At 41.7% G+C, this 15834-nt stretch overlaps 1 protein-coding gene across 9 annotated transcripts in view; it reads right to left on the bottom strand.

Moving 5' to 3' along the window:
* LOC135096179 (tax1-binding protein 1 homolog) overlaps positions 1–14760 on the bottom strand; it is a 23750-nt gene extending 8990 nt beyond the window's left edge. For 5 of the 9 annotated variants that reach the window (XR_010264614.1, XR_010264612.1, XM_063997524.1 and 2 more), the window contains exons 1-12: positions 14704–14760; positions 12120–12248; positions 11827–11946; positions 9562–9781; positions 8810–9003; positions 8210–8332; positions 7699–7848; positions 7387–7509; positions 6599–6727; positions 6038–6136; positions 5677–5844; positions 635–790 (exon numbers count right to left, since the gene is read on the bottom strand). Coding sequence is in view for 3 of the 9 variants with exons in the window: in XM_063997524.1 (XP_063853594.1) it covers positions 635–790; positions 5677–5844; positions 6038–6136; positions 6599–6727; positions 7387–7509; positions 7699–7848; positions 8210–8332; positions 8810–9003; positions 9562–9781; positions 11827–11946; positions 12120–12239 (1602 nt within the window). In the remaining 6 variants the exon portion in view is untranslated. Of the gene's footprint in view, positions 1–634; positions 791–5676; positions 5845–6037; positions 6137–6598; positions 6728–7386; positions 7510–7698; positions 7849–8209; positions 8333–8809; positions 9004–9561; positions 9782–11826; positions 11947–12119; positions 12249–13714; positions 13867–14703 lie in introns of those variants that run through there. The other 4 variants (XR_010264616.1, XR_010264615.1, XR_010264613.1 and 1 more) reach the window with 4 other exon arrangements.
* Between the last annotated feature and the right edge of the window lie 1074 nt (positions 14761–15834).

The following is a 15834-nucleotide window of genomic DNA, read 5'->3' on the forward strand; positions in this document are numbered from 1 at the left end:
CCCAGCTTCTCACAGTCTCTCCCACCCTCTCACAGCTTCTCCCAGTCTCTTACAGCCTCTTCCAGCCTCTCCCAGCTTCTCTCAGCCTTTCACAGCTTCTCCAAGCTTCTCCCAGCCTCTCCCAGCCTCTCACAGCCTCTCCCAGCTTCTCCCAGCCTCTCTCAGCTTCTCACAGCCTCTCCCAGCTTCTCTCAGCCTTTCACAGCTTCTCACCAGCCTCTCCAAGCTTCTCCCAGCCTCTCCCAGCTTCTCCCAGCCTCTCACAGCTTCTCACAGCCTCTCCCAGCTTCTCCCAGCCTCTCACAGCTTCTCACAGCCTCTCCCAGCTTCTCCCAGCCTCTCTCAGCTTCTCACAGCCTCTCACAGCTTCTCCCAGCCTCTCTCAGCTTCTCACAGCCTCTCACAGCTTCTCCCAGCTTCTCACAGCCTCTCACAGCTTCTCCCAGCCTCTTACAGCCTCTCACAGCTTCTCTCAGCCTCTCCCAGCCTCTTACAGCCTCTCACAGCTTCTCCCAGCCTCTCACAGCTTCTCCCAGCCTCTTACAGCTTCTCCCAGCATTTCCCAGCCTCTCCAAGCTTCTCCCAGCTTCTCACGGCCTCTCCCAGCTTCTCCCAGCCTCCTGCAGCCTCTCACCTCCGATGTCAGCCTGTGCCTCATCTTCTTCAGCTTCCTCATCAGCCTCTTGTTGGTGAGTGCCAGAGTGGTGTACTCATCTCTCGCTGCCTGAAGCCTACCACTCAGATCACTGGCAATAGTCTCAGCTGCTTCTCGTGCCTTCTCCTCCCTCTCCTGTCAATGGAAGGGTGTTACAAGGGTGATACAAGGGTGGGAGGGGTAGGTCAAGGGTGATAAAAGGTGCTAGAAGGCTGGGAAGAGTGAATTTAGGGTGATAGAAGGCTGGAAGAGGTAGTGTGACAGGTATTCGGTAGAGGGTGAAATGTGGTTTTACAGTATTTTAAGTGTGTTTTTGAGAGTTTTAAGGGTGTTTTTTGGTGTTTAAGGGTGACAGAAGGCTAGGAAAGATAGACGGAGGTTGGGAGGGTGTGAAAAAGGGTGACAGACATTGGGTATAGGGTAAAATATGATGTTTAAGTGTGTTTTAAGTGTTTTGATAGGTTTAAGGGTGTTTTTTTGGGTGTTTAAGGGTGACAGAAGGGTAGGAAAGCTAGATAGAGGGTGAAGGGTGAGAAAAAAGGGTGACAGACATTGGGTATAGGGTAAAATATGATGTTTTAGGGTGTTTTAAGTGTTTTGATAAATTTAAGGGTGTTTTTTTTGGGTGTTTAAGGGTGACAGGATAGGAAAGGTAGATAGAGGGTGAAGAGTGAGAAAAAAGGGTGACAGACATTGGGTATAGGGTAAAATATGATGTTTAAGTGTGTTTTAAGCGTTTTGATAGGTTTAAGGGTGTTTTTTTGGGTGTTTAAGGGTGACAGAAGGGTAGGAAAGGTAGATAGAGGGTGAAGGGTGAGAAAAAAGGGTGACAGACATTGGGTATAGGGTAAAATATGATGTTTTAGGGTGTTTTAAGTGTTTTGATAAATTTAAGGGTGTTTTTTTTTGGGTGTTTAAGGGTGACAGGATAGGAAAGGTAGATAGAGGGTGAAGAGTGAGAAAAAAGGGTGACAGACATTGGGTATAGGGTAAAATATGATGTTTTAGGGTGTTTTAAGTGTTTTGATAGGTTTAAGGGTGTTTTTTGGGTGTTTAAGGGTGACAGAAGGGTAGGAAAGGTAGATAGAGGGTGAAGGGTGAGAAAAAAGGGTGACACATTGGTTATAGGGTAAAATATGATGTTTTAGGGTGTTTTAAGTGTTTTGATAGGTTTAAGGGTGTTTTTTGGGTGTTTAAGGGTGACAGAAGGGTAGGAAAGGTAGATAGAGGGTGAAGGGTGAGAAAAAAAGGGTGACACATTGGGTATAGGGTAAAATATGATATTTTAGGGTGTTTTAAGTGTTTTGATAAATTTAAGGGTGTTTTTTTTTGGGTGTTTAAGGGTGACAGAAGGATCCCTCAGAAGGCTTATGGACCTGATGGTGTCCCTCTTATTGTTCTCCGAAACTGTGCCTCCGTGCTTGCACCTTGCCTAGTCAAACTGTTTCAGCTGTGTCTGTCAACATCTACCTTTCCTTCTTGCTGGAAGTTTGCCTACATTCAGCCTGTTCCTAAAAAGGGTGATCGTTCTAATCCCTCAAACTACCGTCCTATTGCTTTAATTTCCTGCCTATCTAAAGTTTTTGAATCTATCCTCAACAGGAAGATTCTTAAACATTTATCACTTCACAACCTTCTATCTGATCGCCAGTATGGGTTCCGTCAAGGCCGCTCTACTGGTGATCTTCTGGCTTTCCTTACTGAGTCTTGGTCATCCTCTTTTACAGATTTGGGTGAAACTTTTGCTGTTGCCTTGGACATATCAAAAGCTTTTGAAAGAGTCTGGCACAAAGCTTTTTTGGATGTTTAAAGGTGACAGAAGAGTAGGAAAGGTAGAAAGAGGGTGAAGGGTGAGAAAAAAGGGTGACAGACATTGGGTATAGGGTAAAATATGATCTTTAAGGGTGTTTTAAATGTTTTGAAAACTTTAAGGGTGTTTTTTGGGTGTTTAAAGGTGACAGAAGGGTAGGAAAGGTAGACGGAGGGTGAAGGGTGAGGAAAAAGGATGACAGACATTGGGTATAGGGTAAAATGTGATGTTTTAGGATGTTTTAAGTGTTTTGATAGGTTTAAGGGTGTTTTTTGGGTGTTTAAGGGTGACAGAAGGGTAGGAAAGGTAGACAGAGGTTGGGAGGGTGTGAAAAAGGGTGACAGACATTGAGTATAGGGTAAAATATGATGTTTTAGGGTGTTTTAAGTGTTTTGATAAGATTAAGGATGTTTTTTTGGATGTTTAAGGGTGACAGAAGGGTAGGAAAGGTAGATAGAGGGTGAAGGGTGAGAAAAAAGGGTGACAGACATTGGGTATAGGGTAAAATATGATGTTTTAGGGTGTTTTAAGTGTTTTGATAGGTTTAAGGGTGTTTTTTGGGTGTTTAAGGGTGACGGAAGGGTAGGAAAGGTAGACAGAGGTTGGGAGGGTGTGAAAAAGGGTGACAGACATTGGGTATAGGGTAAAATATGATGTTTTAGGGTGTTTTAAGCATTTTGATAGGTTTAAGGATGTTTTTTGGGTGTTTAAGGGTGACAGAAGGGTAGGAAAGGTAGACAGAGGTTGGGAGGGTGTGAAAAAGGGTGACAGACATTGGGTATAGGGTAAAATATGATGTTTTAGGGTGTTTTAAGCATTTTGATAGGTTTAAGGATATTTTTTGGGTGTTTAAGGGTGACAGAAGGGTAGGAAAGGTAGACAGAGGTTGGGAGGGTGTGAAAAAGGGTGACAGACATTGGGTATAGGGTAAAATATGATATTTTAGGGTGTTTTAAGTGTTTTGATAGGTTTAAGGGTGTTTTTTGGGTGTTTAAGGGTGACAGAAGGATAGGAAAAGTAGATAGAGGGTGTTTGGGTGTTTAAGGGTGACAGAAGGATAGGAAAAGTAGATAGAGGGTGAAGAGTGAGAAAAAAGGGTGACAGACATTGGGTATAGGGTAAAATATGATGTTTTAGGGTGTTTTACGTGATTTGATAGGTTTAAGGGTGTTTTTTGGGTGTTTAAGGGTGACAGAAGGGTAGGAAAGGTAGACAGAGGGTGAAGGGTGAGAAAAAAGTGTGACAGACATTGGGTATAGGGTAAAATATGGTTTTAGGGTGTTTTAAATATTTTGATAGGTTTAAGGGAGTTTTTTGGGTGTTTAAGGGTGTCAGAAGGGTAGGAAAGGTAGACAGAGGTTGGGAGGGTGTGAAAAAGGGTGACAGACATTGAGTATAGGGTAAAATATGATGTTATAGGGTGTTTTAAGTGTTTTGATAGGTTTAAGGGTGTTTTTTTGGGTGTTTAAGGGTGACAGAAGGGTAGGAAAGGTAGACAGAGGTTGGGAGGGTGTGAAAAAGGGTGACAGACATTGGGTATAGGGTAAAATATGATGTTTTAGGGTGCTTTAAGTGTTTTGATAGGTTTAAGGGTGTTTTTTGGGTGTTTAAGGGTGACAGAAGGATAGGAAAGGTAGATAGAGGGTGAAGAGTGAGAAAAAAGGGTGACAGACATTGGGTATAGTGTAAAATATGTTTTAGGGTGTTTTAAGTGTTTTGATAGGTTTAAGGGTGTTTTTTTGGGTGTTTAAGGGTGACGGAAGGGTAGGAAAGGTAGATAGGGGGTGAAGGGTGAGAAAAAAGGGTGACAGACATTGGGTATAGGTTAAAATATAATGTTTTAAGGTGTTTTAAGTGTTTTGATAGGTTTAAGGGTGTTTTTTGGGTGTTTAAGGGTGACAGAAGGGTAGGAAAGGTAGATAGAGGGTGAAGGGTGAGAAAAAAGGGTGAGAGACATTGGGTATAGGGTAAAATATGATGTTTTAGGGTGTTTTAAGTGTTTTGATAGGTTTAAGGATGTTTTTTTGGGTGTTTAAGGGTGACAGAAGGGTAGGAAAGGTAGACAGAGGTTGGGAGGGTGTGAAAAAGGGTGACAGACATTGAGTATAGGGTAAAATATGATGTTATAGGGTGTTTTAAGTGTTTTGATAGGTTTAAGGGTGTTTTTTTGGGTGTTTAAGGGTGACAGAAGGGTAGGAAAGGTAGACAGAGGTTGGGAGGGTGTGAAAAAGGGTGACAGACATTGGGTATAGGGTAAAATATGATGTTTTAGGGTGTTTTAAGTGTTTTGATAGGTTTAAGGGTGTTTTTTTGGGTGTTTAAGGGTGACAGAAGGATAGGAAAGGTAGATAGAGGGTGAAGAGTGAGAAAAAAGGGTGACAGACATTGGGTATAGTGTAAAATATGTTTTAGGGTGTTTTAAGTGTTTTGATAGGTTTAAGGGTGTTTTTTTTGGGTGTTTAAGGGTGACGGAAGGGTAGGAAAGGTAGATAGGGGGTGAAGGGTGAGAAAAAAGGGTGACAGACATTGGGTATAGGTTAAAATATAATGTTTTAGGGTATTTTAAGTGTTTTGATAGGTTTAAGGGTGTTTTTTGGGTATTTAAGGGTGACAGAAGGGTAGGAAAGGTAGATAGAGGGTGAAGGGTGAGAAAAAAGGGTGAGAGACATTGGGTATAGGATAAAATATGATGTTTTAGGGTGTTTTAAGTGTTTTGATAGGTTTAAGGGTATTTTTTGGGTGTTTAAGGGTGATAGAAGGGTAGGAAAGGTAGACAGATGTTGGGAGGGTGTGAAAAAGGGTGACAGACATTGGGAATAGGGTAAAATATGATGTTTTAGGGTGTTTTAAGTGTTTTGATAGGTTTAAGGGTGTTTTTTGGGTGTTTAAGGGTGACAGAAGGGTAGGAAAGGTAGATAGAGGGTGAAGGGTGAGAAATAGGGTGACAGACATGATGTTTTAGGGTGTTTTAAGTGTTTTTTGGGTGTTTAAGGATGACAGAAGGGAGCAAAAGGTGAATAACGGCTGGGAGGGTGAGGAAAAGGGTGAAATATGCTGTTTTAGAGTGTTTAAAGGGTGTTTAGTGGTGTTTTTTTGGTTTTATTTAAAATTTTCCCTTTCTCGTGTGAATAAAAGGTGACTGAGTGGAGTAACAGACAAATAATTCCAGGTAATAACAAGTAATTCTAAGTAACTGCATGTAATCCCACACCTGGTCGTCCTCCAGCGTTGCCAAGCGTTCCTTCAGGGCAGTGTTGGCAGATTGCAGTCTGGTGTTGTCTAGTCCCAGAGCTTCCTGTCTCTCCCCAAGTACAGACTTTTCTCTCTCCACCTCCTCCAGTCTTTCCTCCACCTCCTCCTGCTTTGCCTTCACCTCCTCCTGTAGTAGTAGTAGTAGTAGTAGTAGTAGTAGTAGTAGTAGTATTTAATTTTTTTTGTATATTGATTCTCTCTCTCTCTCTCTCTCTCTCTCTCTCTCTCTCTCTCTCTCTCTCTCTCTCTCTCTCTCTCTCTCTCTCTCTGTAGTATTTAATTTTTTTTGTATATTGATTCTCTCTCTCTCTCTCTCTCACCAATTCCTCCAGTGCCTCCTTCAGTTTTTCCTCCAGAGAGAAGACCTTCCTCCGAGATGCATCCAGCTCCTCCATCTTGGCTGTCAGCTCATCGTTAACCTGAAAAGTAGTAGTAGTGGTAGTGGTGGTTGTGGTGGTGGTGGTGGTAGTAGTAGTAGTAGTAGTAGTAGTAGTAGTAATAGTAGTGGTGGTGGTGGTGGTGAAATTCTCTCTCTCTCTCTCTCTCTCTCTCTCTCTCTCTCTCTCTCTCTCTCCTTTTTTTTCTCTCTATATCACACCCACAAACTCTCTCTCTCTCCCTCTCTCTCTCTCTCCCCTTTTTTTTCTCTATATTACACCCACAAACTCTCTCTCTCTCCTTTTTTTTCTCTCTATATCACATCAACAAACTCTCTCTCTCTTTTAAAACTCCCTCCCTCCCTCTCTCTCTCTCTCTCTCTCTCTCTCTCTCTCTCCTTTTTCTCTCTATATCACATCCACAAACTCTCTCTCTCTTTTAAAACTCCCTCCCCCCCTCTCTCTCTCTCTCTCTCTCTCTCTCTCTCTCTCTCGCTCACTCACAGAATTGAACTTAAGAGCGAGTGAATTTTTTTCGCTCTGGTCGGCCTGGGCAGAGGTGGTCCACATAGAAAGCTCCCTCACTGCCTTCTCCCGCCCCACTCTCTCCTCCTCCAGCTCTGCCGTGGCCACCTGGGGGAGGTTAGGTTAGGTTAGGTTGGGGTAGGGTAGGGTACGGTAGGGTAGGGTAGGTTAGGTTAGGTTAGGTTAGGTTGGGGTAGGGTAGGGTAGGGTAGGTTAGGTTAGGTTAGGTTAGGTTGGGTTAGGTTGGGTTGGGTTAGGTTGGGTTGGGTTAGGTTAGGTTGGGTTAGGTTGGGTTAGGTTAGGTTAGGTTAGGTTAGGTTAGGTTAGGTTGGGTTAGGTTAGGTTGGGTTTGGTTAGGTTGGGTTAGGTTAGGTTGGGCTAGGTTAGGTTGGGTTAGGTTAGGTTGGGTTAGGTTAGGTTAGGTTGGGTTGGGTTAGGTTAGGTTAGGTTGGGTTAGGTTAGGTTGGGTTAGGTTGGGTTAGGTTAGGTTAGGTTAGGTTGGGTTAGGTTAGGTTAGGTTAGGTTAGGTTGGGTTAGGTTAGGTTGGGTTAGGTTGGGTTAGGTTAGGTTAGGTTAGGCTAGGCTAGGTTAGGTTAGGTTGGGTTAGGTTAGGTTATGCTAGGTTAGGTTAGGTTAGGTTGGGTTAGGTTAGGTTAGGTTAGGTTAGGTTAAGGTGTGATATGTGTCATCTTATACCTGAACCACACAGCACGTTAAATTAGGTCAAGTTAGATTAGGTTAAGTTAAGTTAGGTTAGGTTAGGTCACCTTCAGGGCCTGCTTAGTGTGGGCCAGGTCCTCCTCCATGGCCCTGAGGGAGTGGGTGGTCGTCTCCAGGGCCTTACGTGAGGTCAGGGCCGCCTCCTCCATCTCCTTTAATTTGGTCTCTCCCTGTGGACAGTTATGTCAGGTCAGATCAGGTCGAAGCAAACATAAAAACACAACTTTTTTTTTGCTTTTCATAATCATTTACTCTCTCTCTCTCTCTCTCTCTCTCTCTCTCTCTCTCTCTCAAATGCAGTATCTCCTCCTCCCCCTCCCCTGCCTCTCCCCATCACCCCTCACCCCTCTGACACTCACCACATCAGCACGGGTCCTCTCCGAAGCCAGGGACCGCTCCAGAGTCCTCAGGCGGTCCTCTAGGTGGCCCTTCTCCTCGACCACTTGGCCTATGCGACCCATCAGTTCACATTTCTCAGCTGTCTCTCTCTTCATCTTCACCTCGAGAGCCTGTGGTTGTAGTAGTAGTAGTAGTAGTAGTAGTCTTAAAGAAATATATATACACAGAACTTTTTTAACCTATCTACTACTACTACTACTACTACTACTATTACTACTACTGGTAAACTCTGGAACTCCCTGCCTGCTTCTGTATTTCCACCTTCCTATGACTTGAATTCTTTTAAGAGGGAGGTTTCAAGACACCAATTCATCAATTTTTGACTTATGCTTTGACCCTTTTATGGGACTGCCATTTCAGTGGGCATTTTTTTAATTGGATTTTTGTTGCCCTTGGCCGGTGTCCCTCTCACATAAAAAAAAAAAAACTACTACTACTACTACTACTACTACTACTACTACTGGTGTTTACCTGCAGATGGTGCTGGCACATATTAAGTTGCTGTGTTTTTTCTTCTAGTTCTTTATTCATCTGTTCCCTGTCGCCTTTTATCTGCTTGTTCTCTCCCAGCAGCCTGTCCCTCACCACTGCCAGCTGAGGGAGAGAGAGAGAGAGAGAGAGAGAGAATATGATTAACTTTATATAAAACAATAAATAAATAATAAATACATAAATAAATTCATTAAACATCCAAAAACACCCTTATACACACACAAAAACACTCTTTAACACCCAAGAACACTCTTAAAATGCCCAAAAACTCTTAAACACCCAAGAACACTCTTAAACACCCAAGAACACTCTTAAAACACCCAAAAACACCCCAAAACACCCAAAAAACACACTTAAGCACCCAAAAACACTCTTAAACACCCAAAAATACCCAAAAACACCCCAAAATACCCCAAAACATCCTTAAAAACACCCCAAAACACCCCAAAACACCCTTAAAACACCCCAAAACACCCTTAAAACACCCTTAAACACCCCAAAACACCCCAAAACACCCTTAAAACACCACACACAAACCACCACAGTCTCCCACACTCTCCCACAGTCTCCCAGCCTCACCTCATTGATGCGGTCGTGAAGCACACTCTCTCCACTCCGCACAACTACCATTCCATCCTCCTCCACCTCGCACACGTCCCGGGAGGCTCCGACTCGCAGAAGCTGGAAGGGTCCACTCACGCCAGCTATCTGACCCTCATGAGTGACGTAACAGAACTGGTAGAATTCACCGACTTCCTTGGGCAGTGTTGGGGCTGCGGGAGTGGGGAGAGAGAGTGAGAGGGTGCAGAGGGGTGTGAGAGGGGTGGGAGACAGTATGGGGGTCAGGGGGGGCAGGGAGACGCAAGGAAATGGGGAGGAATTGGGAATGTGTTTGGATGTGTGTGTTTTGTTAAGTTCGTTTAGTTGGTGTGTAGAAATGGGTGTTTGTATGGGGGATGGGGTGAGATGGGGGTGAGATGGGGGTGTGAGGGGGTGTGGGAAATGGGGAAGGGGTGTTGCGGGTTAAGGGGAGGTCAGGAAGAGGGGAGGAGAGAAAGAAATTAAGTGTTAGGTTTGGGTTCTCTCTCTCTCTCTCTCTCTCTCTCTCACACACACACACACACACACACACCCTTCACAACCCTCTCTCACCCTTACACACTCCCACAGCCTCCTCCCACAGCAAAAAACATGAAAAAAAAAAAAAAAAAACACATTTAAACCACAGAAATTAACAAAAAATTGAAAAAAAAAAAACTTTGAAAACAACATCACTAACCACACTCTCTCTCTCTTTCCCTCACCTCTCACTCCCTCTCACCCTCACTCACCCTTAAACACCACAGTGAGAGGCAGGGTGACGCCAGGGTGCAGCTCAGGGGGGGGTACGGGGGCCCACTGGTACCCTAAGTAATCTTGGGGTGAGGAAAATCCAACTCTATACAGTCCGACTCTATCAGATGACCTCGGGGTCACGCTTGGGGTCAGGTGGTAGGTCACGGCGATGTCCGAGTCACAGTAGTAGGTCGCCTGGATGCCTTGAAATGTGACCTGGAAATGGGGGTCAGTGAGATGGGGGGAAGGGGGAAATGGGGGTTTTGAAGGGAGTAATGTGTGTTTGCTTCCTCCTCCTCCTCCTCTTCCTCCTTCTTTAAACTTCTCCTCTTCTTCCTCACAAATCTTAAAAAAACAAATGCTTTCTTTTCTTCTTCCTCCTCCTCCTCCATTTCTTCCTCTTCCTCTTCCTCCTCTTTTTCTTCCTTTAAATTCCTCCTCTTCTTCCTTACAAATCTTAAAAAACAAATGCTTTCTTTTCTTCTTCCTCCTCCTCTTCCTCCTTCTTTAAACTCTTCCTCTTCTTCCTCACAAATCTTAAAAAAACAAATGCTTTTTCTTCCTCCTCTTCCTCCTCCTCTTCTTCCTCTTCCTCCTCCTTCTTTAAACTCTTCCTCTTCTTCCTCACAAATCTTAAAAACAAATACTTTTTTCTTCCTCCTACTCCTCCATTTCTTCCTCCTCCTCCTCCTCCTCTTCCTCCTCCTTTAAACTCTTCCTCTTCTTCCTCACAAATCTTAAAAACAAATACTTTTTTCTTCTTCCTCCTCCTCCTCCTCCATTTCTTCCTCTTCTTCCTCCTTCTTTAAACTCTTCCTCTTCTTCCTCACAAATCTTAAAAAACAAATACTTTTTTTCTTCCTCCTCCTCTTCCTCTTCCTCCTCTATTTCTTCCTCTTCTTCCTCCTCCTCTTCCTCTTCCTCCTCCTCCTCTTTTTCCTCCTTTAAATTCCTCCTCTTCTTCCTTACAAATCTTAAAAAACAAATACTTTCTTTTCTTCTTCCTCCTCCTCTTCCTCCTTCTTTAAACTCTTCCTCTTCTTCCTCACAAATCTTAAAAACAAATACTTTTTTCTTCTTCCTCCTCCTCCTCCTCCTCCTCCTCCATTTGCGCAATAAGCCATATGAGGAACGACTGGAAGAACAAAACCTATTTAGTTTAACAAAGCGCAGGATAAGAGACCTAAAATTGAAGTGTTCAAAATTTTCAAAGGCTATAGTAACATTGATGCACATCAATATTTTACCATTGATCATTCTAACCTAACAAGAAATAACGGATTCAAGATTATACCCAAACGTTTTCAATCCCACGAGGCAAAACATTTTTTCTTTAGTCGTATAGTAAATATATGGAATAAACTTCATGCAGAAATTGTGAACACCAATACTATTGAATCATTCAAAAATAAAATAGACAAATATTTAAAAGCAAATCCCCAACAAGCTCTCTTCTTGTCCGAATAATTACTAAATACACTAATAAACTCTTATTCTACACCAGTTTTAATATAAGTTGTACTAACTTTGAGGTAGGCGTATAGAGTTCACCGTAGGGTGAATAGTAGAACTTCCTTTCATCCTTTCCTATGAAAATTTCCATGGCAGTTTTTCCATACTGCATGGTACTTTTCCCAACTATTTCCATGCCAGCGCTGGGTGGAGGGAGTGGTGGGTGGGGAGGAGCCTTCTGCTATGCTGTCCTGTCTCTCTTCCCTGTAGCTAGTTACAAGTAGTTACCAAACAGCCTTGCAAGGACCAAAAGGTCTATTGCTGTTTAGCTTTCCTTTGTATTCCTTTGTAAACTCTTCCTCTTCTTCCTCACAAATCTTAAAAAACAAATATTTTTTTCTTCTTCCTCCTCCTCTTCCTCTTCCATTTTTTCCTCCTTCTTTAAATTCCTTCTCTTCTTTCTTACAAATCTTAAAAACAAATGCTTTCTTTTCTTCTTCCTCCTCCTCCTCTTCCTCTTCCTCCTCCTCTTCCTTACAAATCTTAAAAAAAACAAACACTTTTTCTTCCTCCTCCTCCTCCTCCTCCTCCACTTCTTCTTCCTCCTCTTCCTTACAAACCTTAAAAAAACAAACACTTTCTCCTCCTCCTCCTCCTCCACTTCTTCCTCCTCTTCTTCCTCCACTTCTTCCTCCTCCTCTTCCTTACAAATCTAAAAAAAACAAACACTTTCATTTCCTCCTCCTCCTCCTCCTCCTCCACATCTTCCTCCTCCTCCTCCACCTCCACATCTTCCTCCTCCTCCCTACCTTGCCATAAGTCTCCAGGGCGGTCAGGGAAGGCTGGAGGTCCTCGGAGTGGAGGAAGCTGGCAGTGGACACAGTGCGGGTGGGGCAACAATTCGCTGCCGCTGGTCCATCCACCTCTACCTGTGGCGGTGGTGGTGGTGGTGGTGGTGGTGGTTTAATTAATATTGTTGTCATTGATTTTATTATTACTATTATTATTATTATCTGTTCAATGTACTCTCTCTCTCTCTCTCTCTCTCTCTCTCTCTCTCTCTCTCTCTCTCTCTCTCTCTCTCTCTCTCTCTCTCTCTTACCAGACTCTCAGGAATTACACTGAAATCAGATGCAATGCTGACTTCGTCCATTTCTCTGGATTGCAGCGTGGCGGTGGCGGTGGTGGAGGTGGTGGTGAGGGGGGCGGGGCTGGTGTTCATTGTGGTGACCTGGGAGAGAGAGAGAGAGAGAGAGAGAGAGAGAGAGAGAGAGAGAGAGAGAGAGAGAGAGAGAGAGAGAGAGAGAGAGAGAGAGAGAGAGAGAGAGAGAGAGAGAGAGAGAGAGAGAGAGAGAGTAATTAGGCTAATCTTGGTGTAACTGTAATGACCCCCACAATGCAATACACCGCTGTACCAACAAACGGGTCCACTGCAGGTCAAAGGTTAAGACAGGAAGGTCATGCAAGGTCACACACACACATCTACATGCCCTGACCTCCCTTCCCCTGCCCTGACCTGCCCTGTCTAACCCTCCCCTGCATTGCCAAATATTAAGTTAATTTTTCTACAAGACACATCCAAACACCATTAATTAAAATCCTAAAAAACTAATATGGCTGCCAAAAACACCTTTAAACCACCAAAAAACACCTTTAAAACACCCAAAAAACACCTTTAAAACACCCAAAAACATCTTTAAAACACCAAAAACACATCTATCATAATGACTTACTTGAAATACCAAAAAAAACACCTTTAAAAACACCCAAAAACACCTTTAAATCACCAAAAAACACCTTTAAAACACCCAAAACACTCTGCCACATGCCTCCACTTCTCTGCTCCACACTCGGTAAAACAAATCTTGCTTTCATTATGACTTACTTAAAATACCACCCAAAAAAAAACGTTAAAACACCCAAAAACACCTTTAAAACACCCAAAAAACACCTTTAAAACACCCAAAACACTCTGCCACACTCCTCCACTTCTCTGATCCACCCTCGGTAAAACAAATCTTGCTTTCATTATGACTTACTTAAAATACCACTCAAAAACACCTTTAAAACACCCAAAAACACCTTTAAATCACCCAAAAACACCTTTAAATCACCAAAAAACACCTTTAAATCACCAAAAAAAACAACTTTAAACACCCAAAACACTCTGCCACACTCCTCCACTTCTCTGCTCCACCTTGCCATCCACTTCATTTCAAACAAGACACGAGGGTTTTTAATAAAGATTCTTACACCCAAAAGGCGCAAACCAACTTTCTTGTATCCTCGTCCGAGACTGGCTGTGTTTATCCTCCCTCACCCGCCCCCCCCCCCTCCTCTCCTGCCTGTCCTCTTCCCCAATGTCCCCCCGGGTGCCTCCGAACCTTGGCCTACAGAGCTGTGTGGTTCTCCGGTTCATGTGCTAAAAGGAATGTTTGTGGTCACCCTGGAAGGAACCGAACTGAACCGAACTGAACTGAACTGAACTGAACTGAAGCTAATCTAACCTAACCTAACTTAACCTAACTTACTGAATCTCTCTCTCTCTCTCTCTCTCTCTCTCTCTCTCTCTCTCTCTCTCTCTCTCTCTCTAATCTCCCAAAATGCCAACACTTCCTCTCTCTCTCTCTCTCTCTCTCTAATCTCCCAAAATGTCAACACTTCCTCTCTCTCTCTCTCTCTCTCTCTACAACTCACAATGAACCAGTAGTAGTAGTAGTAGCAGTAGTAATAGTAGTAGTAGTAGTAGTAGTAGTAGTAGTAGTAGTAGTAGTAGTAGTAGTAGTAGTAGTAGTAGTAGTAGCAGCAGCGCCCGTCTTATACTGGTATTGTAAGACTACTACTACTACTACTAAAAATATCTCCGTTTTCTTTCACTATCCACGTTTTCTATGACTTGAGTGACTAAACTAAAAATCAAAATAAAATAAATAAATAAATAAATAAATGAATAATAATAATAATAATAATAATAATAATAATGATAATAATAATAATTCTGGTCAAATTTCTCCTATTTTTCTATTTCTCAAACATTTAGGGACATTTTCAGGGACCACATTTATTCATTGATCACCTAAGCTCCTCCTGGTGCAATGTGGTCCCTTAGAAGTCAATATTCCCCCAAAAAATTCCACTTCACTCTGTCATTGTAGATAAACCTCATATTTTTTGCATTTTTCTCTACTTCCTCACAATTTAGGGGCATTTTAAGGGACCACATTTACTCAGGGATAATCTAAGCTCCTTCTGGTCCAATGTGGTCCCTTAGAAGTCAATATTTTTGATGGAAAATTCCCAAAAATAGCAAAAAACACCCATTTAATTCCCGGATGACAGAGAAGTCCCTTATTTTTTTGCATTTTTTTCCCTATTTCCTCACAATCTAGGGACATTTAAAGGGACCACACTTATTCAGGGATGGTCTAAGCTCCTTCACATCCATTGCGGTCCCTAAGAAGTCAATATTTTAGTTGCAAATCCCCAATATGATTCATGGAAATATTTTCTTGATTACGCCATGACAGGTGCACGTCCTAATATTTTTTGCATTTTTTTCCTATTTCTCAAGTGTTTAGGGAATTTTTAAGGGTGTCCATTTGTTCAGGGATCATTTACGCCTCTTTGGGTGCAATGTGGTTCCTTAACTCTTTGAAATTAAGAAATGAATGAAAATAAATGCTTACCGGACTCTTTTCACCATCGCCTCACGTAAACATAACACGAATGCCAACCTTTCCGAGAGCGTTCTTTCATTATCTCTATTTTGCGTCATTTCTTTAAATTCATCTGTTTATTTATTCTTGATTTATTTTATTATTTATTTATTTATGTTTGTTAGTTTTCGTTTGTTGGTTATCATCTGCTTTTCCGTTTTTTCGTATTCTTGCCATTCCTTTAACTATATATTTTACGTCATTCCTTTAGTTTCTTGCATTATTTTATTTACATTCTTATTTTTTTCGTGTCTTATTCTTCATTTTTATTTGTCACTTTCTTTCTATATTTATTAATTTATTTTCCCTTTATAGTCGACCATGTTGGCAGCCATGTCCGATAGGCATATTTCAGAAACTAATACTCTTATCTCTGACATTGAGGTGTCTTCAGATATTATACATTATTTATCTATTTTACATGGAACAATAAAAAAATATAAATAACGTGAATAAATGAGCGAATAGTAATAATAATAATAATAATAATAATAACAATAATAATAATACGATTGCTTATATTATTTATTTTTAGGGTTACCTGCTGGTATAGGATAAAAATTCAATCTTTTAAATCTAGACTAATTATCTATATTTCTATAATTCCTTTAATAACATAAGCTGGTTAAGTGATCGTGAATAGCTGTTCATTAATTAACTGTAAGAATCTTTAAGAAACAGCAAAAAATTTAGGTACTTTCTTTTTCTATATTATATATTCTATATTACAGTCATAAAACCCTTTCTTTCCACTTAACATATATATTTTTTTAAGGTAACACGCCATTACACGAAAAATACACATAAAATTGACACCCTCAATATACAAATCTAAGTCTGTAAATATAAAGGTTTTGATTCTTTATCAAACCTCTATGGTATCAATTCTGCGTTGCTCTTTTGTTAGAATCCCAACACACTTTATAAATATTATATCATTTATTGTTTATGACGTCACAATCTCCTCTTCTCAGTTTTTAGTGAAGATTTTCGTACCAAAGTTCTTTCTTATCATATCGCTCTATTTAAATGTTTTCATCCCGTAAATGTAATCATTAGTAATTTCTGTTGTATTGTTTGTATCTGATTACATGTACAATA

The sequence above is a fragment of the Scylla paramamosain genome, unplaced genomic scaffold, assembly GCF_035594125.1.
Source record: "Scylla paramamosain isolate STU-SP2022 unplaced genomic scaffold, ASM3559412v1 Contig3, whole genome shotgun sequence".
Taxonomy (NCBI): Eukaryota; Metazoa; Arthropoda; class Malacostraca; order Decapoda; family Portunidae; genus Scylla; species Scylla paramamosain.